Genomic DNA, 27533 nt, shown 5'->3' with positions numbered 1-27533 from the left:
GATAAGCATGGTACTTGCCACAATTATATTAACTAAGCAGAATGAACTGTGCTAGGTATTTTTGAGAAAATGACCAAAAACATAGCCACTAACGATGACCTAAAGTAGACTGAACATTTATGTACGTTTATGATTTATGTATCATTCATAACTAAGGATTCTTATGATTAGTAGTATTTTTCATAGAAGATTCCTGTGTCGTACGACCTATTATATAAATGTCACTGTGAGTAGTTTCATTTAAAACTTACTTAATAAATCTTATATGTATTAAGAATTAGATTATTTTCAAAATGGTTTAATAAATCTTGCACCCCAGTGACAAAGCGGACTCACACCGCGATAAACTATGTTTCGATACTTGTGATGGACAAAACGTGATTCTAAACACGCACACATATACACAATAAATCTTATATATCTTAAGAACTTAATTTCAAAGTGCCACGAGAAGAGTGATATTTGATAAGAATTAGTTTAATTTGAAAGTGGCACAATAAGTCTTATTCGTATTAAGAATTAGCTTTATTGGAAAGTGGCATAATAAATAAGATAGGATTAACGTGATATGAATATAGCTAAAGTTAGTAGTAGGTACACAAAACAAGTTAATACCACACCTTAACACTGAGTAACAGTAAAAATTTTGACAGTTGTATCCAAAACCTGCTAGAGAGCAAAAATCATTTACAAAGATTTTATATTAGTAAATACATGAAAATAAACTGTGTTCAGTAAACACACACCCAACATATGATAAATAATAGTGGAAAACAAAGAATTACTGTGGTTATATCACCGAGCGATATAGTGCGAAGGACCAAACAGACTTACGTGTATGGAAAATAAACTTATGATTAAACTTACAAACAAGTCTACTAGGTGGGACAGAGAAGTAATGGCTGCGAAAAAAATAATTAAAAATTGCGCGTTTACTCAAGAAGCCAGTCTTTTCGCCACTCTTTGGTTTAGGAGATTTAATATTTTACAGGGGTGTTACATAGAAATAAGGAGTCAAGAACTTTAAACGAAAACTACTTGTCAGAATTACATACAATATTGTACAGAAGCAAAAATAATGGTATTATGTTTAACGAATATTTAAAATCTGGATTTTTGTTTCGGATAAAACCAGCCGTGCAGGCTATAAGATTTATTGTTAGTAGAGTGAATCTGACGGAAGTAGTGATATTAATTTGAAAGCTGTCTGACCGAACTTGAAATGACATCTGAAAATAAAATGCTCCTCTACACACACAAATAAACATTATTCAGCGAGGTTATGTCTGTTTTATTCTTATTTTTTCATTTCCTAACTACCAATGTGTTGATGGTTTACAGTCTCCAGTATCTAATGTGTAGACGTTACAATGGATGAGTTTCAGAGGAGATAACTGTGTACACAATCACATCGTGAACAAACACTCACGTTTGTGGCCACAATTTTTGGACGCGCGTGCTGACTTTTCTTCAGCACCGCAAGTCTTAATTTTTAATACTTTCAATTTTTATTTTGGTATAGATAATCAAGTGTTCCCCGCTTGCACAGAGTCTACGGATTTACAACGCTAAAATCGGGGATTCGATTTCCCTCAGTGAACTCAGGAGATAGCCTGATGTGACTTTGCTATAACAAAACACACATACACATATAATCAAGTTACTAAACAATGTCTACTATTTACAGATATAAAAAATGACATCTATATCTATATTAACCTAATAGGCCCCAGAGCAACTTGAAAGGTTATTAATATTAGGTTAATAATTTTGTATTTAAATCCATTAATGAATGGATTAACGAGATTCCCAATGTCCCTATCTACTATCTAGCGAAACCACAGCCAGGGGAACGGGCTTGGAGAAATCAGGACTAGAAACATCTTTTCGTAGGAATGTTAATCAGCAACAAACTATTGAAAAATTATTCTGTGTTGATTCAAAACTTGTTAGAATATTTAAAAATAAGGCCGACGACCAAAAAAAGTTATTTGGAGTATATATATATATATATGTATGTATAATGAATTAATTCTAAACACGACTAATTGAAAATTAGTTCGAAATACACCATAAGTAAATGCATTGTAAATACAACGTACGATGTATTAATTTTGAATATAACTTATTAATGACTAATTCTAAATAGAACAGCGGCCCACAGCCAGCTGCATGTGGATATGAGACAGACGTGAGTATCATTTGTTACCATGATATCCATAAAATCACCCACAACCTCGAAAACTGCCAATATGTACACACACGATCTCATGTTTACCAAAGCATTCTACCACTTGGATTTTAGTAATTTAGCAGGTTTTTATGGAGTGTCAGGCTGATAACACTATATTACCTTATAGATCACTCAGTGCTGAATACTGAAACTACTGATACGGGCATAAAACATGAAGAAATGAAAAGAAAACACAGGACTGTTTATGTCACGGTACACCAGTCATGAGTGAAGTTGATCTGCTGGTAACCAGATGGTAGTAAACGTCTGGCTCGATTTTGAAGGACTGTGAATTAAACCTGCATGTCGCGTTTAAGGGAGAGTTTGCGAAAATATATAACTATCTCATAGCCAAAATTCCTTCCCTTGAACTTGAAATTCTTCCCGTGAGGGTCAAAGAGTGGACCCTGTTGAAAACCATTGGTTTAAGGTACAGTTTTTTTAAAGTTTATCCATTAGTATGAATAATATCGATATTAGATGAGTCATGTTATCACGCGACTCTAATCATGTGATTTTAGAGAGAACAACAAGTTAGAACAACTAAAGTTCACGAGACTTTAAAAAACACTTCTGTTCTTTAGTGTCTGAGATTAAAACTTCATCTTATCTTGAAATACATCAGCTACTAAAGGCAGTTATACCAACAAAGCCTCATTTTAAAAGGTAAGTTTATTTTGGTATTGTTAACAATTGATGGATATTGTCTATTATTTAAGTCTATTAATTATATATTCAAGTCTTATTGTGTTGCGACTAGTAATTCTACGTCATTTGAAGAAGGTTTGTTATTGTGTTACACACAAAACTTTACAACAGGCTTCGTGTGATGTGGTGTATCCACCCCGGGTATAGAAACTCACTTTATAGTTCCTCAGACTTTCCACTGAACTACAGTCTGTGGAAGAAATATTAAACATTACTGAGTATTTAAACATTCAAATTTTATTTAAGAAAAATCTACAATGAAACTTAAAATGTTTCAGGGAGAATGGAAATATTTAGTTTTTAAAATAAAATACTTTATTAGAAGAATTGTGGTTTAAGAAACAGTTAGAGTGGATTCGTTGTTGTTTTTTCTTTCTGTTATAGTAAAAACTGTACGTAATACACTTCTACATCATGTAACTCTGATGAACAATGTAACTAAATCTTGTAGTTCACGTACTGTACAATGAGAAGATCCAAGTATATATCAATATTAATCCTGTTATTGTTTCATTCTACATAGGTCTGACATTTCTGTCATTTCTCAATATTTAAATGACTTACCTTTGTTTTTATACATTAAATTAATCTAACCCAAACTACGTTGTTAAAGATAAACAGTGTGATCACCTTATAAAACCTTCTTTAGATACTTCAGGTATCTAAAATAAAATTAAAACTCAAAACTGAATGTTAATTGTAAACTTTCATATTTTATAGTTGTTTTATGTTACTTACCACAAATGTTCTGTTTTTTCATAATAACACCAATTTATTAACTTTGTATATTTCGTAAACTTTTCTGTATCTTGTCCATTAGAAACATTTATATAATGTTCTTTATTTTTCAGTGAGAAGAAAAATAAGTCTTTAAAAATGACTACATTCGTCTTTATATGGTTTGTTTTCTGTGTTGGTCCAAGTTTTGGATCAGATACAGTTCAGAAACATTGTGAAGAGACGTCAATAACGGGAATAGTTGCGTCCATTGACGTCTTGGTTTCTCTTGCCAAAGAAAACCTAAACACCAGAGGTAAAAGTTCTTAGCAAGTTTATCTAGAGATGTTAATACTTGGAACAACATAGAACTTAATGGTCCATAGAGGATGGAACAACTACCTAGTTATAAAAATAAAATGTCTGATCACAAAATAACTCTTACCTTACCAAAATAAAGTATTTAAAACGATAATGTATCAACACTATTAACTCCCTGTACAATTTTAAACACTTCAGTTAAATTCTCCCTAACTCTTTTTTTTTTCAAGAGAAAACAATTTAAGATATTTCATCCTTTCCTCACATGACAACCCCTACATTCCTGGCACCATTCTAGTAACCCTTCTCTGGACCATTTCTAACAATATGATGTTAAGTGGATAAAGACTGAACACAGTATTCCAAAAATAGCCTAACCAGTGACATCTACAATGAAATTAAAATATCTTTCGACTTGTATTTTTGTATATGCAATATAAAATCATATCTACCCTACAACTAGCAACAAAACATGGCTTGGATGGATTTAGAAACTGATAAACAATAACACTGTTGTTAGAACTAATTAAATTAAAGAACATTGTACATTTTCTGCTGCGTGATAAGTCTGCCACGATAATCATCTTGTCCAGCGCACAACAATTTTTGTGAAAAGTTTTGCTTCCTGAAAAGATTTTGCTGATTGTGACAGGTACTTAGTGGGTATTCATAAATATAGTTTTGGTTCTGCTTCATCACGTAAGATCTCTGAGAAATAGACAGTTAACTGTTTATCGCCAATAACGTATTTAATTGCGTTTATGTTTCAAATACGCTATTAAGTTCAACATAATTAAAAGTGTTTTGCTCCTGATTTTCGTTTGTATTCAATGTCCGGTGCATCACGTTGCAGTGTTCAACAGTAGTCAGCAAGCATTGACGGATTTCAGTTGCCCTGATATCGTTTTTCCATTGTAGCAACATCCTGGTGAAACTGAAAATTTTGATGAATCGGTATGTGATGGGCAAATTTGGATGAGATTTTCGTGATCAGCAGCCAAAAATCTACAAGGAACATCCAACAGTGTTCAAGACGCAAAAACTTTGTTGTGCTTTGGATTTTGCGCAAAGCTACTCGAGGGTTATCATCGCTAGCCGTCCACAATTTAGTAGTGTAAGACTAGAGGGAAGGCAGCTAGTCATCACCACCCACTGCCAACTCTGGGTCTACTTTTTACCAGCGAATAGTGGGATTGACCGTGACATTATAACGCCCCCACAGCTAAAAGGGGCAAGCATGTTTGGTGCGACCGGGATTCGAACCCGCGACCCTTAGATCACTAGTCGAACGCCTTAACACGCTTGGCCATGCCGGGCCATTTATTGTATAGTGTTATTACTAGTTGAAAACTAAACGTTAGTTTTGTAAGTTTATTAAATTAATGTTAAGTTTTAATTCGTGAAGATGAGCTAAAACTAAACTAAAATATTGTAAAATGTTTTCTAAGACAAAAATAAAATAATAACTATATATGTATAATATATTTGGTCTGTGTTTCTACATATTTACAGGTAAGAAACATGTTTCAACATAACATCTATAACAATAATTAAAGTGGGTTTATTGTTCATTGTAATATTTTCGTTTAAAATGTGCTGTTCCAATGACGTAGTATATACTGGGTCATCTATATAATAAATGATACATGTGTATTATTATCTTACTGAATTATTATTACTGAACAAAATCTCCAGCACTATAAACTACGTTACATCTTTGAATGGTTTACAGTTTTAACAATTTTCCAAATCTGTTTACATAATGTGTAAATAGCATTTAATAAATGAAATTCTTTATCCACTTGCATATATATATGTAGAATGTAACCTAGCTCAGGTGAAGATTATGTTTTTCTATTTTAGAAAAACATCTAATCAACCAAGAAACGGACCACACATGTTCCCTTTCTTCTCCTGGACCAACAGACTGTGCTGATATTCTACTTAATAGACATTCTGCTAGTGGATCGTACCGTATCTGGCCCAGGTCATGGATGACGACTGGAAGTTTCTATGTTTACTGTGACATGACTACTGATGGGGGAGGCTGGACGGTAAGTAACGTGTATTACAGATAATAGAAAATTGTTATATGTAAAAACATGTGTAATAAGTTTAATTATTACAATAAACTTAAAAGTAATCATTTTCTGTTACTAAGGTAATCCAAAGACGAGGAAACCATGGAAACCCAAAGGACTACTTTTTCAAACCTTGGACAGATTACAAAGTTGGATTTGGAGATATTAAGAAAGAGTTCTGGCTTGGTAGGTTCTGTTCACAGTTTAAAAACACATGGTGTTAATGATATACAAAGAGTTATGGTTAGATAAGTTAAATTAGACTTTTGAATACATTGTTCAGAGATACAAGATAAAAATCATTGTTCCTTTAAGGATGTAACAAAAATATGTAGTAAAGACGTTAATAATTCTTGTCTCTTCTGACAAAGTCTTTGTTGGATAACTAACAGAATTATCTTAATCCGTAAACCTTTCTTAGTTAGTAGTTTGTTGTAACGTTTCAATTATTGGTTTTTATGTTGTTGTTTTAGTGAACTGCTTTATACAACTATGAAATATATTTAAGTCTTCCATCTTGAAAATAGATTGATAAAAGTTTATTTTAAAATAATTTTACACAATTTAAATGTTTCCCTTCATTTACTATGAAATAAATTTTGTGTAAAATGAAAATGTTTCATTATTAATTTATAGGAAACGATCGGATCTATGCTCTAACAAATCAAGGAAATTATTCAATCAGGTTTGATTTAAAGGATAAAGAAGGAAACGAAAGGTTTGCCATCTATCGTGAGTTTTGGATAGAAAACGAAGACTACTTATACAGATTACATGTCAGTAATTACTCTGGTGACGCAGGTAATCGAAGTTCACTCTTTAATGTAATTTATAAGGATTATGTTGTATCTAACTCTTTCAGATTATCATTTCAAAACAAACAGGTAGAAATATTTTCATGAAGAAAACTAGTTAAAATATCTGATAATAAATTTATGTCAGATTTAACAAAGTGACCATTGGCTATTCCTCTTGCTTGTATAACTTTCGTATGGAAAGATAAAATCCATTAATTTAAGGGAAAAAAGTTTTAATTTAAATAACACAGCAAATTTAGAGAAACGATGGCAATCAGGTTTTTACAATAAACTAAACCAATTAATTAACTATGTAACCTCTACAAAAACCACAGTGTGTGTTACGTCTGATTTGTCGAAATAGGAGGAGTCATACAAACCAAAATCAATTAATCGAAACAGCATAGTTTGATTACTCTCTGTTTATTACGATTTTAGTGACAGGAATGCAAAGTCCTCCTTTATACGGAGAGTGTGAAAACTTATAAGTGTTGAGAATGTTGGTATAATAAGCATAAAGTGAAAACACATTGTGAGATCATCTAGCCCACAGCCAAGTGTCATATAATTAAATGAATGATCTTAATTTTGATTAGATCAAAATGGAATTTACCTACGTTTTACTGTCTCAACTTTACATTAGTTGTCTATCGTAAGGACTGATAAGTCATTTTATGACTACAGTTTTAGTGATATTTATGAATTGTTTCATTATTTCACTTATATATCTATTTTTGTAGTAAGGCTGTTTTATATCTGATATATATCACTGTCTTGAGCTGTTTTGGTCCTCATTTATTATTGTCCTAATTCAGTATAACACTCGTTCTATTCAAAATAACTTTGGCTGGTATCGAACTCACGTTCTGAACTATTTTACCTCAACTATTGGATTTATCTCTCATAATTAGTGTCTATCCTGTACATCATTAGACGTCATAAGCTTATTTTACATTTGTTGTATATGATGTACAGTTGACCATGGTGAGAATTTTGGGTAATAACGTGATGGGCAAATTTGGATGTGATTTTCGTGATCAGCAGCCAAAAATCTATAAGAACACCCAACAGTGTTCAAGAAGCAAAAACTTTGTTGTGCAATGTTATGTTAGAATGTCTTTCTTATTGTGGGTTTTGGTGAATATGGAAGACTTTCTTTGTTTATGTTGTCATTAAAGTGTTAGGTATATTTATGTTTTCGTTAAGAATATAATATTAAAACTGTTTGTATCTTCAATATATCGTTATTATGTACTTTTAATCAACCAACTAACATATTTCACATATTGGTTTATAATAGCTCGTTTATTGATGTCATGTTACTGATTCATACTACAGGAGACGGGTTCAGTGGACACAATGGGTTCAGTTTTTCTACGAAGGACAAAGATAATGACATTTATGAGACAAGCTGTGCCCAAACCTTTAAAGGAGGTTGGTGGTATAGCAAGTGTCACAGTTCCAACCTCAATGGACTTTATCTGAATGGTGAACACGAGAGTTATGCTGATGGTGTGGAATGGGGTGCATGGAAAGGACAGAAATACTCACTTCCAGATGTGGAGATGAAGATACGACCCCTGTACTAAAACCAGTATGATATATAAGGAACAATACACAAATTGTATCTATGATATTCGGAGATTGTTTTAATTATTTTCTTTCTAATAGTTACAATGTTAATAATATGGTATTAATAATCACAGGACTAATAATCTATACAGAATTATTTTATATTAATAAATTTTGTGTTTTATATAATAAAAGTAAACACTCAACGTTATTATATATAAGTTTAAGAAACTTTTTGTTTGAAAGTCACTTTGATACTTAAGGTATTCCATACACAAATTTTACAATAAATAATGTTGCCGATAGGTGTCTAAACTAATCACGTGACGATATATTGTTACTATTAGATTTATCTAAAGACAACGAACTGAAAGTTCTTAAGAAATATTTATAAATACAATATTTTATTTTCATATCACGATAACATTACTAATAGTTTTGTAGATAACACTCGTAGCTATCTTGATACTATAACATCTAGACATGTATACTAATGACGTCACTCAAGTTATGCCTGTCACCATAAGTACATCTAGTAACCACGTGACTCACGTCACAGTGATTTGAGTAAATGAATATAGTAACACAATGACACTTGATGTTTGGAAATATACAAAGATACTCGTGTTTTGCCCTCAATAAATCATAGTACAGGAAACAGGACCATCGTATAAAGAACTATATAAGATAGCTATTGTTTCTGCTTGATTCATATGGAATAATCATTGTTTGAACAAGATGTATAGAACATAACCGATGTTTCTCTAAGATATATTTAACTGTATTTTCCTCGCTGTGCTTATTGAGATTCTTATGAAACATGTTGTTTACTGTTCTTTAAAAACCAAAATTGTGTTTTACACAAATGTTACTTTTAATTATGTTGTTAAGTTTAACACATAGATGGTCTAAATAATTTTCAGTACTTTTAATTTTTCTCTTGTTATTGATCCATCAAGTAACTTTAGATAATCTCTAGAATTTAAAGATATAAAAATGACATCAACTATATTAGTCACTAATAAATCACACTGTACAACAAAGGTTTTGCTTCTTGAACACTGTCGGGTGTTCCTTATAGATTTTTGGCTGCTGATCATGAAAATCACATCCAAAATTACCCATCACGTACCGTTTCATCGAAATCTTCAGTTTTACCAGGACATTGTTATAATGGAAAAACAATATCAGGGCAACTAGAATCCGTCAATGCTTGCTGAATACTGTTAGACACTGCAACGTGATGCACCGGACATTGAATACAAACAAAAATCAGGAGCAAAACACTTTTAATTATGTTGAACTTAATAGCGTATTAGAAACATAAACGCAATTAAATAAGTTATTGCCGGTAAACAGTTAACAGTTTATTTCTCAGAGTTTCTACGTGATGAAGCAAAACCAAAACTATATTTGTGCATACCCACCAGGTACCTGTCACAATCAGCAAAAACATTTTAAGAAGCAAAACTTTTTTAAAAAAATTGTTGTGCAGTGTTATTGAAAATTATTCTGGTTTGATTCAAAGCTCAAAAGAATGATAACAAAAAATTTAAAAAAAGATCTTAAAGATTCAATAAATATGCAACAGAGGGGAATAATTGTAAATAGGACATACGGTGGACTAGTTCTAAAATAATATTTTGATGATTAATTACAAACACAACATTTTACTGATCGATAGACGATTTTAGTTATAAATACCGCACATTATAATTATAAATAACACATATGGTGGAAATAATTTTAAATATAACTTACGATTAACTCTAACAGTGACATTTTCATTTATACTTGATTTAATTATTATTTCTTTAATCGTTACATTATTTCAAAACATCGTTCGTTAGCGTTTAGAAAATAAATATACTTCAATTTACGAATGTAGAGAAATCTTATACTAAACAATTCATTTAACAAAATTTAGAAGCTGAGATGTTCCACTGGCCACCTACTTGTTGTGTTCGAGACCCTTCACAGAAATTCTACCTTCGATGGCTTATAATATGGTTGTCAATTCTGTTGTTTTTTGAATTACGCACAAAGCTACGCAATGGGCTATCTGTGCTCTGCCCACCACGGGTATCGAAACCCGATTTTTAGCGTTGTCAGTCCGAAGACATACCAATAAGCCATTGGGGGCTGTCAATTTTGAACCGTTAGTAAAATGTGGTCCAAGAGTTAGTGGTGTTGATTATCTGTACTACCTTCAGATCTCTACTGTTCACCAGCTAGCACAAATAACCCTGAATAAGTTTATGATAAATTTAAGAAACAAACCAATAAGACATAAATAAAAATTGATGAACAATTTAATTTAACGAAATGTGTTACATTACGAACATTTTCTGCATTTGAAATTTTTAAAATAAGAAACTTCACTGTCTTAAGAGCTTAAAAGTACTAATATCAATAATATAGCCTGTTTGGAGAGTTGATTAAAATGTTTCTTACACAGACGTGGTCAGAGGTTGTTTAGAAAAAGTCGTGTACGACACTAAGATGTAGTAAATCTTAGCTTTTGTTAAACACTTCCATCTTTAACACCTTTTGTTGTTGATCAGGAAGAGGTCAACCCTAGAAAGTCTCGAATTTCTGTTGTTCATTATTTTCTAATACTTTGTCGCGTGTTTAATCGCTGTTATATCGATGAGAATGTTTTTATCCATATGTCTAACAATACATAAGAAATATTATCTTGACGATTATAGTTAGTCAAAGATAATCAGACCATGTTGATCTGATACCAAAGATCAGATACTTCAGACATGTTTATATTGCTCAAATGAGTAACAATTTAGTATAAACTAAGAATGTAAAGCTTAACTTGAAACGGATCTCAACGTTTGAAGATTACTTGTAGTATTTTAGCTACAAAATCGAACACAAGTTCCTGCAACATGTTAACAGTATACAAATATAATGACCATCTGATTTCTGATTTCATTATAATGTTATACAGTAATAACTTTGGCAGCTTTCCAATAATAAAACATGAAAGTTTAGAACAGTAAAAACGTTATAGTTTAAAACTGTTTAAATATTAAATTGTCTCCCAACAATCATTTATCACTGGAGACGAGTGAATTATGCTTTCATCAGATTATAAAGGTATCTTACAATGATATTGCGATAATGAAGTAATTGCCTGGCCGTACATTTAATTATATATAATGACATGTCAATGAAATTTTTAAATTTAGTAATAATTAACTGGAGTTCTTTATAAACTATTTTAATAAAAAATAAACAAACGTTCCCTCAACTCGGAGAAAAGAAACAAAAAATAACGTGCCAGATATATCATTGGTTATGTCTATAGATATAATTTTTAACAGAATATTTTTTCTCCTGATAAAACAAGCGGTGATGACAACAGGTTATCATAGAGAATCACTGCCTGTTTTAACGATTCTAAGTTTTCTCAGTGCTATCTTTACAGTGACACTTAATACTATAAAGATGTTGTAATGTAAGAACAAGTCTGGATGACTGTACAGGTGAGCAACTAAACACAACAGAACGTAAGGATGTTGCAGTGTAAGAACAAGTTTGGATAACTGTACAGCTGAGTGACTAGACACAACAATACATAAGGATGTCGTAGTGAAAGAACAAGTTCATATAACTGTAGGGATGAGTGACCAGACACAATAAGATTGTGAATGACTAGATTCAGTGACTTGATAAGGATGATATTTTGACACTGTCTCTCCCGATGTGCTGAATTTTCACAATGTTAAAACTCATCTTTACTGTATACTTTAAGAACCTCTTCAGTGTCGATTGATAATTTTATTCTATGTAAAATTACACAAACATTATTAACATAATCAACAATTCCATGAACAGATATTAATAACAAATAATTAATTATATTAATAACAAATAATTAATTAGAAAATCAGATTTTTCATGTGCAAAAGCATTGTAATGTTTACTAAAATTCTGCCAAATTTGGTCAAGATACTCTTAATATATTAGAAGTTACTAGTATATGTACTGTAACGAGTACTAATGGTTATGAATCAGGTAAGATGGACCTTGGTAGTATCCGAAAATTTAACAAGACCGAAACAAAGTATGCAACAAAGCAATATTGCCATATGTAGATATTTGAAGAAACTACAGAATAAGAACTATTTTTCTCACATGAAACAAATTATAGAGAAATATCTTAAAACAGTTGAATTCTTTGTTCGTTAAAAGTGGAAGCTGTCAATACATATGGATAACTAGATAAAACAAACATGGGAATACATCAGGATATCTTCTGTAGTGTGTGATTAGGTTTTATTTATCTTTCCCATTTTTGTTTCTCTTTTATATTTGGTTGGATTTATACAAAGTTTCCTCTAAGGTATGATGTTATAGTTTGTGTTTCCTTTCCACTAGATAATTTTGTTTTTGTTTGTTTTAATGCTTCACATGAATTATAAATTCCACTGAACGGTTTTTGGTTTGTTTGAAATTAAGCACAAAGCTTCACAGTGGAATATCTGTGCTTTCTCCATCACAGGTATCGAAACCCAGTTTTCAGAGGTATGAGGCCGCAGACATACCGCTGTGCCGATGAGGGGTTAATGATTTCGACATATTAACTATTACTCTCGTTTGACGAGAGGTCTCTTCAATACCATACATGACATATTCTTCTTTACTTTCACTTATGAGTTATTATAATTACCATAACATAAATAGTATATAAACGTTAATATACTAACTGGAAGTAATCATTCTTGAGATATCACAAATTCTATGAACTGGTTTCCTAGTTTCGTTGAACTGAAATTAATTTTTTCAGAACTTAAAATTCATTATTTTCACTTGCTATTTTCATTTTAAAGAAAAATTTTGATCTATTGTTATTATGTCCTCTGCTATACAAAAACTGATGTCTAGAAATAAGGGTTGCCAAACAACATGTTAACAAATGTATATTTGTATATCAGTTTCAAGAAATCTATTTTAGTTTCACAAATATTAACATTTACAAAACGTCCAAAGTTTTTTTCTTAAGAGAGCAGTGATAAACCTCTGTCATTTTTAAAACAAATTTATTAGCTATTAAATTTTCTATATAAAATATCATAATTTTATAAATATTTTAATTCCACTACACATCTATTTTCTCATGTTTGTAGCTTTAAGATACCAAAGAATTCATTCCTATAAAGATTACTCAATTTGTTAAGAAGTTAAATTTTCCTGCAGTAACATAAAATTAATTATTAAACCAATCTTGATTCTCAACTGGCTTTTATTTTTATCATTGGTCAGTAACAATAAGTATGTAAAACAACGTACTTTATTGGCTGATGCACTGTAATAGTTACCTGCTCCTAATATTACTGTATTTGTAATTCTATCATTCAACAGAATAGAATCCAAACAATAAAATGACGTAACTTAACAATTATGTAATTTTTAGTTTAATTGTCTTTTTAATAAACATTTTTTTAATAATGAAAAGAATGAATATTATGGTGAGAATCATAGACTTTTCTGTGGCACATCAAATGGAAGTTAAATCACAGGTTATGTAAAAATATGAAAACTAAGTAAATGTATATTATAAATTAATTTCTTTACAAACCATGTCCCTATAAAACAAAATTATGATATAACTCAAGTTAACAATACAAATAACTGCATCAAAGGAACCATTCCATAAGTTGATAAGAGATAGAATGGAATAATCCATTTAGCAGACCATGGTGTCCAACAAATTCCACAAATGATATAAAATTACAATATTAGTTTTATAGTAATTTTACAGTTTATAATAAGCACCTCTTAATAATAATCAAATTATTTTCGTCAAAACCCAAAAAATATTCATACATATTAAAAGCAAAAATACAACGTTTTGAAAACAGTGATATGTAACAAAACCACATATATCCTAACACCTTGCTGAAGGAATCTCCTTAAATGTGAAAGTTCAGTTAGTGTTTTCTTTTAACTATGAATTTCACTATTCATAATTTTGAGAATGTTTTCACGTAATTTTATCTGTTTTTGAAACTCCACAATATAATATTGTACATATACTTATTGTAGATATTTTTAACAGTAACAAAAAATGTCCACAAGTTTCTTAGTTCATAGTTAGTATTCATTGTAAAGATATAAATGTTTAAATATATTTATGAAAAAGTTATATTATTGAGTATCATGTATTATAAACTTGTCAAACACTCAACTTATATACCTTGTTTCCTTTTCTATAAATCATAACTCAGTGCTTCTAGAGGTCTTTCTGTCTTTCTTTTTCCTGTCATCCGGTTATCTATGGCCACGACCTGGCTGTTTAGTTTTCAATTAAAAAGACCAATTTCTTCATTTAAAGTGGCAACTTCTTCAGATCAGAATCTTATGAGCTTATTTTACGTTACACACAAGGCCTCACCAGCACTTGGAAACCATCTCTTATCATTTAAATATATATAAAACCATCCTTTACATTTTCTTATGTTTGCTGCTTTCACTTCATCTGAAGACAGATTAACTTGTTTTCATCGTTAGACTCATGACTGTGTTTTAAGATAAATTGATGATATTTTTCTAATGTTGGTTTTATATTATATTAACTTGTTTTCATCATTATACTCATGTGTTTGTTTTAAGATAAACTGATGATATTTTTAAGGAATGAAAAGAACGTTACATGTGTTATTACTTCAGGTATTTTATAAAGTTTTTATTGTACTAACTTCATCATGAAACGATTCAGTAGAAATCTTAAATGTGAAACAGGTCTCGTCTGGGTGTTACATCACCTGACGTTAATCTGGGGATATACTTTCGTATCACTTGCTTAATCAGTTCTAATTCAAAGTTAACGTTAAAACTTCTCGATATTTATATTAATTAAGTATTGTACTACTACATTTTTGAGATTAGAAAGGTGACATTGTTTTTAGAGTTGTGAGTTTTGTCGTTAAAATAATAATCTAAGGCCTTTTTTATACATTTTCTTTTAGTTTAATGCCCTTGTAAGGTATTTCAGTTGGACAACTCATCATGGCATCAATTACGCCGTTAGATGAAAATATGAATATCGAGTTAAATGTGTTAGACTTAATGCATAAAACGGTGTTACTTCGTACAGAAGGAATGAATTTTGAATAAGTTTTTATGCAGTAGAACATTTATATGGAGTTGGTTGTATAGAATCGACAGTTTTCAGACCTGAATGACATGAAATTACGTTTAAAGAACTATCTGATGTAAAAACATGCATGAATATGGGTATTAAATGTGGAGAAAAACTATTACCAACCAGTGAACTGTGAATGCAGTGGTGACAGTGTTCATATTCAATGTACCACCATATGTTAACAATGACCAGATAGTTAACAATTGAAGAATTTGGATACCAATGTAGACAATATAGAACTGACGAAAATACACCAGAAGAAAATAAAGGACGTGTATATCGAAACTAGAATATTTCGTGTAGTGTGTCCACCAGGCAAATCGTTATTAACGTATGTGGTAAAATTAATTGATGCATTAGATCGTGTTGCTTATTACAACATTAAACATAACGACCAACACAAAATCTGTTATTTATGTATATATGAAAATCGTCTGTTTACTGATTGCCCTGAATTTCAGTGCTACATCTGGCATAAACAAGGACATGTGGACATAACTATTATTGTATGACGTGTAACACACAAAATCCTGAACATCGCTCAACCAAAGTCATTATTGACCTTGAACTAGTTGGAATACAAGAAGATGTATTATTTATGTATATATGAAAATCGTCTGACCCTGAATTTCAGTGCTACATCTGGCATAAACAAGGACATGTGGACATAACTATTATTGTATGACGTGTAACACACAAAATCCTGAACACCATCGCTCAATGTGTCCAAAGTCAGACGGTAATGTTTCGCTTGAGGAAGGCTGTGACCTTGAACTAGTTGGAATACAAGAAGACGGATCGACAGAGAACGTAAATATTATTAATAATTACACTGATAGAACAAATAAAGGAGTATTGAGGGTATTGAAATTAAAACGTTGAATGATATAAAAAAACAGAATGGTGATACTCTAACGTACATGATACCAACTGATAAGAAACAGAAGTATTTTTTTCACTTACAGAAAATAAGGAAAGACAAATGGACTGGTCCGAGAATAATCAAGTGTTTCTGTTAAGTGATAGTCCAATGATTTGATGACAGAGAAGTATAAAAACCTAAATATATTTAACTATTTTTACATTCTGGTTGGCAGCGATGTTCTATAATCTAATTTTAGTAAATTCAGTGTTTTATAGTTTATTTTAATTACTTGTTACAACTTAAATAAAAACAAAGTATCTTATGCTTAGATTCAATAGCTTTAATCTTTATTTAAAAGTTTTTTTATTTGTTTGCATATATGACAATACCATATATATATTACCTTTCCCTGATATTTCTTATTTGAAAGGTAATTCAGTTAAAAATGAGTCCGTTGTTAATTTTACGTACGTAATAAACTGGAGTGAATTTTGGAAGCCTTAGTGCTAATGTTATTCCTCTGTTTCATTGAACTTGATGTGTTTTTAGGTTATTTTCTGAAACGTTATAAGTTATTTGACTTCAACACTAACACTGAATGTTTTTGATAACGTATCCTCATACAGATATTTAGCATTGTCATTTCTATCGACCAACAAGTTCGATATCATTCTGAATACAGTTTCTTTAAAATTTTGATATTCTAGTTTATACTTTATGGCATTGTGCCAAAAAACTTCCAAAAGTACATCTATTGTCGCTTGATTATTATTAAATGATTTGCATACTGATTCAGTTAATACAATGTGATATAAAAAGTCTGATCGATGTTATTTTTTGCATAATCTTAGAAAGATAGATTAATAAATTAATGGAGCAAATAGTAATTATTTCTTGTTCCAACTTGTTTTGATGGTAGCCAGTTAATACTGATAGATTCATAATGTTTGTTTAGAGTAGTAGAACAAATTCAGTAGTTTTTCTGTATAAATTTTTTATAATAGAAAACAAAAAGCACATAATGTCATGAAAAAAACGAATCTCGGTAGTACTGGGATGAGTGTAAAGTATTGAAGAGAAGTTATATCAGCTGATGAAGAAATATCAATCAATAATTGGTCAGGTGGAGAGAAAATATGGCGGCAGTTTGTGTTGAAACTGGTATGGATGAATAAATTCATAATTTTATCGTTAAAGTTAAAGATCTCTATTGAAAATTTATTAATCTAAACCACCAAGTAAAAAATTAAATAATAAAAGCTGAATATGTTTTTTATATTGTCATCTTTCATTGAAAAGGTACTTCTGATTGGAATATGTGTATTAATTCTCAGTAAAATATTTCTAAATTAAAAACACGTACGTATTTTACATCTGTTTAACCAGGAGATGGAAAATATAACTGAAGAAAGGAAATGTAATTAATCTTTTAACAACAAATCAAGAGAGAAATGGTTAATTTTCATGAAACAACTATATTTTATTAACACTAGCATTTGGGTAGAAAATAACACAAACAGTTTATAATAAAAAAGGTCACCAGGTTAACAGAGAATTGTAAGAAAATGCAGCGCATCACATGTCAGTCTGAAATATTTCTGAAAAGCAGGATACATTTTTACAGAACATTAAAGCATGTTCTCAAAGCATGTATTAGGTGTGATAAAAAGTAAAATTTTCCTGAAAATAATAGGCAAACACAATTCATTACAATTCAACACAAAGTCATTATTACTGAAAATAGTACAAAGTTAAAGGATTATATTATTTACAGATGACAAATGACATTCACAATGATCACAGTTACCAACGGCAATCGAAATAAAACATAATATATAGATACATCTAAATGCTACACTAAAAAACCTTAAAACCTATTTGAAGACTATATGAATACAATATTCGTTTACTCGTTTAGCCAATATATAGGATTCATATGCTTAAAAACTATAATTGTAGCACATAAGAAAATTTTATCATTGTCACAGAAGAAATCAAAATGACAATAACATAATACTCATTTTGTATTAGAGAAAGGTAATTGCAACCAAAAACAATATCTCTATCCCGTAGTTATTGTCACCCATTATATAAAATAAAAAGGGTTCTAAACGTTACAGTAAAAACAAAACCATTGACACTATATATATATATTTAATGAATGCATATATCAAAATATATTGTTTCATGAATTACCTTTTATCCAAGTGCTGTATATAATCAACTAAAAGATATAATTATCAATGTCCATTCATTGAAGTACACTTTGTACTACACTAATAACAAATAATAACTAATGGATGTTTAATATGTAGACAATCATTTTACATATAGGATGCTGCAATTTATCTTTAAACATGATTTTCATAAATGAATTTTTACAATTGTTGGCCAGGATCTCTATTTAAAGCTAAATTTAATTTTTTAAATATTTCTAATTGCTCTACTTTCATACCTTTTATTAATTTATTTGATCAATTCGGTATTATTCCAATTAACACTATGATAACAAAAGGAAAAATAGACCTAAATAGGGCTTTGTTAACATTTTCCCACAACATGGAAATAAGACTGTAAACAAGGTTACGTAAAGTGAACATATAGCTCTGAGAACAAAACTGTACAACAGTGAAATAAGGATTTTTGAATAATGTTATTCGATTGATATTTAACACCATTAAAGAGTTTGGCTATAATGATTTCTTTCGTAAGGCTTTATTAGTATAATACTAGTGATTTTGTATATTAGCATACAAATACTCTTGCTTGTTATGATTAAAGCAAAATGCAAATACAAACTATAGAGTAGGATTATGAATAATATATAAGTGCTATTTTGAACATTCACTTTGAGAAGAAATTCATACATTAAATATATGTATATACTATTATATGTTCTTAGGTTCAAGGATAATGACATTTATAGCTTTATTAATACTATTTCTTATACTTCAGTGTTTTTACTCACACAAAACAAAGAATAACACGAAGATTTATAAACTTAATAACTATCATAAGTTATAACATATTTGAGATATATTTCCTCTTATAATGATTTTATATGCTATATTAAGTTACTTCAAATCAGATACAAAAGACAATCACGTGAAAATATATAAATTTAAAAATATAAACAGTTAAATTTTATACTCATAACTAACAATCGTATTTACAAAGACACGTAGAATACGATATTTATAGTTGTAATTTTTTTTCTTGTATCTCAGTTATTTTCCTTACAAAGAAAAATTATAATACTTTATTTATTCCAAATTATATGAAAAGATAGAGAACTTGTGTTTGACTAGAACTGAGTTTCAAAGAGTTTACATTTAAAATATCAGAAATAAATAAAAGTGATTCAGAAGAGACTTTGGTATCTTAGAGAATATTTGTAGCTTGAACTATACTGTATCGGATTGGTATAACCAGGTGATTGAGGTGATTGATTCGTTATCTGATAGTTAAGTATTTGTTTGAGCTGCTACATATTATACAAAATATTAGTGTTATTACACCAACGATACACTAAGTGTCTGGAATTTATTCAAAGAAAAGCAGTCGCTAACAGAAAACAAAAACAAATGCGAGTGGCTGCTCTAACCGCAGAAAATAATCCTCCTTGTTCAATTTGTGGCTCTTTATAGAGAAAACCTAATCCAAAAGTCTTGATCAGGTAACAGAAGATAATTTACAAAGATGGTCACCTTTTCAGTTACACAAACCCGTGGATGGATACCCGTTATTGACAGAGCACAGACAGCCCATTACGTAACTGCGTAAATAATTATAGAATAACTTCTGGCTATATGTTTTGTAGTTTTTCCTTTGTGTGTTGACGTTCGCACTGTAAAAGGCTACCTTAATGGTGGTTTGTTGTGATAAATGTGTTTTCGTAACTTACCCACATACAGAGTATATAGGTAAGTAAGTTACGAAAACACATTTATCACAGTTCAGTTAAACTCAATATAAAATCATTAAAATAATAAACCTTCACTGAGTCTTACTGATTACAAACAAATTTATTAATGTATATTAATTTCTTTATTCTTTTAATACACACTTTTTATATGAAATTTGGTTAAAATATGTCGAAAGTTCTCGATAGATTGTTAAGGTTTTCTAAAGTTGAAACTAAGACATGAGTAAATTTTGACACTTCTTATTGCGTATGTTGATTTATAAAATATAAACTTATTTATTTGTTGGTAAAGAGATTGGTTTAGAGTCTGTAAAATAGTTTTACATTTAGTACTTGACAAATAATTGGTGGTCAAATTTCAGACTAACAATACAGCTGATGGTACTGTTAGCAAACTTAATATGGTCACTGCAACTTTTTATAGTAAAGATTTATCTTAGCAAATATGAAATAGGCCTAATATGAGCTAAATCTTCTTCTTGTAGTACAGCGATTTAATGGCTCGTCTGTGAAGGCATATTCAGTTTACAACATTAAAACACACACCATAAAACATACATATTCAATATATTGAAGATTACGATGAAAAAGTGCAAGCGAGTTACAAAGATTTTATAAGCTAAACTTTAAAGAGGTTTTGAATATAACATATAGTTCTTACAAACTTAGGGTTAACGGTTCTACACGAAATTAAACTTATTGTGACATGATGTCTGAGCACAAATTTTATTATGAAACTAGCAACCCCATCATTCAACATAAAATATGTCTCTACACACTGAATTATGTTTCCGTACAGATCTCTCTCATCATCACATTTAGTTAGGTCTAATGTTTGCTTACTGTCCAGTGCGAATTCCACATATTTAGTTCACTCAACTCTTCTTCCATATTTTTGGAACCATCAATCAACCACCAACTTTATCCTGATCTTCTTCAAAAACAACTGTATCTCCTTTTTGAACTGCTTTTACCTTAGTTACCCCAGTAACACTGCCATAGCAACGATAACCATTCATCATCAGAGATGAGCTTCTTTACCAAGAAGACTACACATAGCAAATGTGATGCCATTTTCCAACCTCTATATCAAAAGAACACTCAATATTTATCTGTGTTTTGCCACAGATAATTAAACCTATAACATTTCCTCCTTCTAGAAAAGTTAGAATATCATTATCCGTTGCATTTCGGGCATATGAAAATACATGAGTCTTCTATCTAAACGATGGATTTTGAACCAATGTCAGAAGGTTAATTCCTGAGGACTTGTTAAAGTACCATCCATCACCAAACGAGGGAAATAACTGGCTGTAGAAGGAGTAAATTACTGGTAGTTTCTCCTTCTTCCAAAGCATTCTATAAACTCAACGAATTATAAGACTGAATAGTTGCATGATTTCTCTAAGAAATTAATAGATAAATAAGAAAATAATGAAACACAGACTTCTAACTTCATTGTTCTTGTTTTTATTCATTAAACAAAACTTTTCTTACTGTATTTAGAGTATAAAGCAATATTATGCTCTTTTGAATTCTTATCTAGTGTAGTAATTCAAAGGTTAAAAATATCGCAATAAAATAGACACGACTGGCGTTTATCTTCAGTGATGAATCACGAATTATTAAAAGAAACTTTGATACTCTATCTGCATAAGTTGTATAAAAGAGATACATATATTGACTGTTATTTTACGGTGATAACGCCGCTTGCATATTGGTATGTGTAAGGAATATCCGTCTTAATAGCATGTTTTAATTCATTTTGGAATTTCACGTTTTTATTTCGATGTAACTACTTTTCTTTTAAAGGCTTGATTTGACTGAAACAAAACTCTTCTTGTTTTGTTAGAGATATAAAAGAAATATAAATATGAAGCCAAAATATTCCAGTAAGTAATGCTGTAAATGAATTGAAACTTAGTAACATTTTAACCTTAAGATGACCTCGGAAGGTCAAAGTATTGTTCTCTGCTTATCATTAAAAGTGTTAATACCCACACCAGCCGTTCTGAGATACATGTCTATTTCAAGATGGTTTCTCGTCATTAAGAATTAGTAATATTTGGTTTCAGTCTTCATGTTTTCTTCAGTTTTAATAATAAGATTTGAGCCAAGTTTTTTCTTTTAATTTCTCGTGTTTACTTACTGTATACTTACTGTGTGTTACAGGGTTTTCTGCTTTTTTGAAACAGCTACAACGGAAACTTTGATGTTGTGCAGCTTCTAAATCCAAGTGAAATCGACTGTTACGCTCCAGTATAAAACTTTAGCATTTTGAACATAACTTTATGTCTCAAGATATTACGAAATTAATTCATTTGAGATTCATACCATAAAACACACTTAAGTGATAATTCTCCCGATGTGTAGTTATTAAAGCGAGAAAAATATAAACCTCAGGTAATAACAAATATTTCGGACAAGTGGTTCAGGCATTCGACTCTTAATCTGAGTGTCGTGGGTTCGAATCCTTGTTACACCAGCCATACTCGCTTTTTTAATCGTAAAGTTGTTATTTTGTGACGGTCAATTTCACTATTCGTTGGTGAAAGTGTAGCCCAAGGGTTACCAGTGGGTAGTGATGACTAGCTGTCTTCCCTCTAGTCTTTTACACTGTTAAGTTAGGGACATCTAGGAAGATAGCCCCGAGTAGCTTTGCGCGAAATTCAAAACAAGCCAAATAAATATGTATTTCATAGGAAATAACAATTCTGGCCATCTGTCGAGTATGTACCAAAACTTTTTATTCATAGAAAAGGTCAATCAAAAATGATAAGAGAAAAGACGTCTTATCAGTTCAACAATAGGTCAAGGGAAATTATAAGATTGAAAATTGGGTTTAGATAGTCGCGATTGATATGGGACATATAAGTTATTGTGTGACTTTGACTTTAGCATCTTAAAGAAACATCAAATATCTCATAATTTGCAGTTTCGTGAACAACAACTTTGAAAGACGGCTTGATGCTCAACATAAAGTTTTGTTGTATATATTTGTCACGAGTAAACAACAAAAGTTTAATGATAAAATTTAGTTAAAAGCTGAGAAGAAAATTTCGTTTCGGATTATAAATCTACAGATTTAAAGCTGTGCCACTGGAAGTCTAGAGAAAAGCGATTGGATTCTTTTCTACACTAACACATTCGATCACTTTATATGGCTGAGACGTGAATATCTGGAGTTTGAATGATTTACGTTCAAACAATTAGTTCTCTCAATACTGTTGAGTTCTTTGGTTTTATGAGATTATACAAATAAAACTAACAAAACCAGAACTACACATATTCAAATAGTATGCATCTCAAATTTGACAGAAATGTGAAACACGCACAATTTAAATAAAAGTGGTAATTTTGTTTTCAGTGTCTTATGTTATAGCTTGTCATTAAACACCAGACACTTATGACGAGAAAGATTTGTCCCAATTAAAATAAACATTCAACCATTAAATTCTTAAAAGCCCCTCTGTAGTTAATGGCTAAGAACCAGGTTCGGATACTCATGTTAGGTATAATACAGATAGCTCATTGTGGAGTTGTATGCTGAATAATAAAGAAAAAAATATTTAGAAATACAGAAAAACATTTACTTTTATCTGCGTCAAATATTAGTATTCGATTCCTCTCAGTGTACTCAGCACATAGCCCAATGTGGTTCTGCTATAAGAAAACACACACACACACAAATACTAGTAAAGGATGAAAACAGTAATTATTTTATCATTTAACTTTACATATTGGATTATTATATTTTCACACCTGCAGTTGTAATCAAAGACTACATGTTTCATGTAAGATATATACATATATAAACTCTTCAAAAAAAAAAAACGCAAGAGGCAAAATTTGAGTCAAATTGTTAACAAGTTTATTCCAGGTAGTTCTGTATGACATCTGTGAAACTTTGCACATTCACTGCTGAACATCCAAAGATTGCAAAGGCGTAGTCCACGTTCACTAGTTGAAGTTTAACGTCACTCAACGTCAATAACGAGTATGCCCCCATGAGCATCAATAACTGCTTGGCATCTTTTGCGCATGGAAACGATGAGATGTCGAATCAGATCCTGTGGAATGGCTGTCCACTCAGCCTGCAAAGCTGCCGCAAGCTGAGGTAGAGTCTGCGGTTGAGGTTTTCGCCGTCGCAGACGTCGGTCCAACTCGTCTCAAAGATGTTCGATGGGGTTTAATTCTGGAGATCTGGAAAGCCAGGGAAGAACGTTGATGTTGTGGTGTCCCAAGAAGACAGTGGTGAGTCGAGCTGTGTGAGTAGGGCGTTGTCATGTTGAAAAACGTCGTTAACGTTCACCGTGATGGGTTGAACATGGGGCCTAAGAATCTCGTAGACGGTTGCATACGGTCTGATCGGAAATCCTACCCATCCCTGGTATGGTTGAGACAGTAGACGTCGCAGTGGTGGTCCTATCCCGAAGGTGACGTAACCGGATGTAGCGATCTTGTGCGGGCGTGGTCACACGAGTTCTGCCAGATCGTAGACGGTCACGAGTTGATCCATGTTGTTGGTGACGATTCTATAGCCTTGTGATAGTGCTTGGGTGGACATTCACAGCTCTGGCAACATCAGAAACCATTTTTCAGCAATTTCAACATTCACTGAAGGACAAAAATTTGTATCAGAATATTACACAATTTAATAAAATTTTCTAAGCATAATCGATACTATGTGTTACTTTAACATGTTGCAGTATACAGTGAGATGTTACAAAAATATTAGTTTAAACTATTTCTTCAAAACGAAAGACTGACATATTTATTTAAAACAAAATTACGATTAATACCAACTGTCAAGTTGTACTTGTAAACTTGACATTCAGATGACACTGTTACTACTTATTAGTTCTATATTTCTGTCATTTCTTTTTAATTCTGGAGTTTTTCTGAACATTTTGGTTGTTTCTTTCAAATTATGAAAATATTATATTATTTAGATGGTGATGAAATTCAATAAAACGTATCTTTAGTATCGCAGCTGAATAAAGAATTGTAATTCGATATGAACGTTTACGAAATATTTCAGTTTTTGAAATATACTATTATTAATATTATCGTATTCCAGATCCTGTTAATATGAATAGCAAAGTAGCTTATACATAAGAGTTTTTTTTATTCTTATTAATAAAGTACTCGATTATTTATATCAATTTGATATCCGCTTCATCTAGCATGCAGCTTGAATATACGTCCAATTAGATAAATATATAATTTAAGAAAACAAGGCTTCAGGTGTTTTTGCAACAATTTATTATCGTAAAATTACGTTAACTTCTTTGTACTCTCACTTATCAGGCAGTACCACTGTCATTACAGTGTGTTGTTGTAAGTGTGTGTTGTATAGTATTTTGTACAATAATTATCTCCACAGGCTATTGTGAAACCATTATTACTATGTTCTATAGTTGTTCGACAATCAGAAAAGCACATGAAAAATTCTGATGACACTCCGGTATGTGATAAACTGAGATTTTAGAACAAACTTAAATAAAGTAAGTTAGAAGTTGTATGTAATTACTTCTAGATACGGTTATCAATGGAGTGATCTTAGCGACTGCAGATTTGAAACATTTGCCGATTCTTCCACCCAAACATTTCATTCATAAGATTTACTTTAAACTTATAAAACGTGTCTATATCAACTATGTAATGCAACATAGTTTTATGCAGGAGAACTTCAATAATCTCACCTACAGATAAACCTTTCGGATTTGCAAGTCGATTATACTACAGAAAAATTGAGGATCTGCAAATACGATATTCTATACAAACCTTCAGGATCGGCATATGCAATATTTTATGGAAATCATCAGGATCTGCATGTATAATATTTTATCTAAACTTTGGATCTGAGTGTACAATATTGCATCGAAACCTTTACTGTCTGCATGAACAATATTGTATAGAAACCTTCTGGATTTGTATGTACGATATTGTATCGAAACCTTCAGGAATTCTATATACAATACTTTATCGAAACCTTCCTGATCTGCATGAACAATATTGCATCGAAACCCCCAAAAATCTGTTTGTTCAATATTGTATCGAAACCTTCAGAATCTGCATGAACAATATTGCATCGAAACCTTAAAAATCTGTATGTTCAATATTGTATCAAAACCTTCAGGATATGCATGAACAATATTGTATCGAAACCTTCAGAATCTGCATGTACGATATTGCATCGTAAACTTCAGTATCTTCGAAGGCAGTATTGCATAGAAACCTTAGGTATATACAATATAGGGTATGTCTTCAAGTATTTGTGTTTTGTTTGTTTTTTAATTTTGAGTAAAGCAACACGAGGGCTATCTGTGCTAACCGTCCCTAATTTAGTCGGGTAAGACTAGAGGGAAGGCAGCTAGTCATTACCATTCATCGTCATCTTTTGGGCTACTCTTTTACATACGAATAGTGGGAGAGACCGTACATTGTAACGCCCACACGGCTGAAAGGGCAAAAATGTTTGGTTCGACGGGGATTTGAACCCGCTAGCCTCAGATTACGAGTCAAACGCCTTAATCCATTTCGCCATGCCGCGTTAAAATGCAATTGATCCTTCTAATTCAGCCCCCCGCTAGTACAGCGGTATGTCTCCGAATTTACAACGCTAAAATCAGGGGTTCAATTCCCCTCGGTGGGCCGAGAAGATAGCCATTTGTGGCTTTGCTATAAGAAAACACACACACACACACACACCCTTATAATTCAATAGACTGGCCAAGTTTTCAATAAACTTTCCTTATTTCCAGTATTAAATATGGAATGGTTGGTCGTTTCATTCTCTAGAGAGGTTTAAATTGAGTAATGATCGTATCCTAGTATCTGACCTCGCCTTCGTCCTAATGCTTAACTGACTAGAGTGTCACTCTGTCCAATTCCAAAAATAGGTATTATCCCCTTGTCCAGTTATCTGAACAATTAATAACTTAAGTGTGGTATGTGTAATTCCAGGTGAGTATTTTTCATCATATCGACGATAAAGATGTGTGTGTGTTGATATAAACACCTTCAGAATTATCTGAGATAACAAACATGTGGCTGAAATACCTTTGGCATTAGGGATTCTATTTGACGTATCTTCTAAGATAACATATCAAAAGAGATATGTACAGGTCACGTATTTTCCATGATCTT

At 31.2% G+C, this 27533-nt stretch overlaps 1 protein-coding gene and 1 pseudogene across 1 annotated transcript; one reads left to right on the top strand and one right to left on the bottom strand.

The window, feature by feature from the left end:
- Positions 1-2782: 2782 nt before the first annotated feature.
- LOC143241168 (techylectin-5A-like) lies at positions 2783-8614 on the top strand. The gene is made up of 6 exons (XM_076484756.1): positions 2783-2899; positions 3793-3974; positions 5843-6033; positions 6141-6246; positions 6697-6861; positions 8196-8614. The coding sequence occupies exons 2-6, from the start codon at positions 3818-3820 to the stop codon at positions 8444-8446; spliced, it is 870 nt and encodes a 289-aa protein (XP_076340871.1). The 5' UTR covers positions 2783-2899; positions 3793-3817; the 3' UTR covers positions 8447-8614.
- A 12386-nt stretch (positions 8615-21000) lies between these two features.
- LOC143225057 (C-reactive protein 1.1 pseudogene) lies at positions 21001-21708 on the bottom strand (annotated as a pseudogene).
- Between the last annotated feature and the right edge of the window lie 5825 nt (positions 21709-27533).

Source organism: Tachypleus tridentatus, chromosome 1 (genome assembly GCF_004210375.1).
Source record: "Tachypleus tridentatus isolate NWPU-2018 chromosome 1, ASM421037v1, whole genome shotgun sequence".
NCBI lineage: Eukaryota > Metazoa > Arthropoda > Merostomata > Xiphosura > Limulidae > Tachypleus > Tachypleus tridentatus.
The sequence above is the reverse complement of the archived record's forward strand: the minus strand, read 5'-3'. Positions and strand labels throughout refer to the sequence as shown.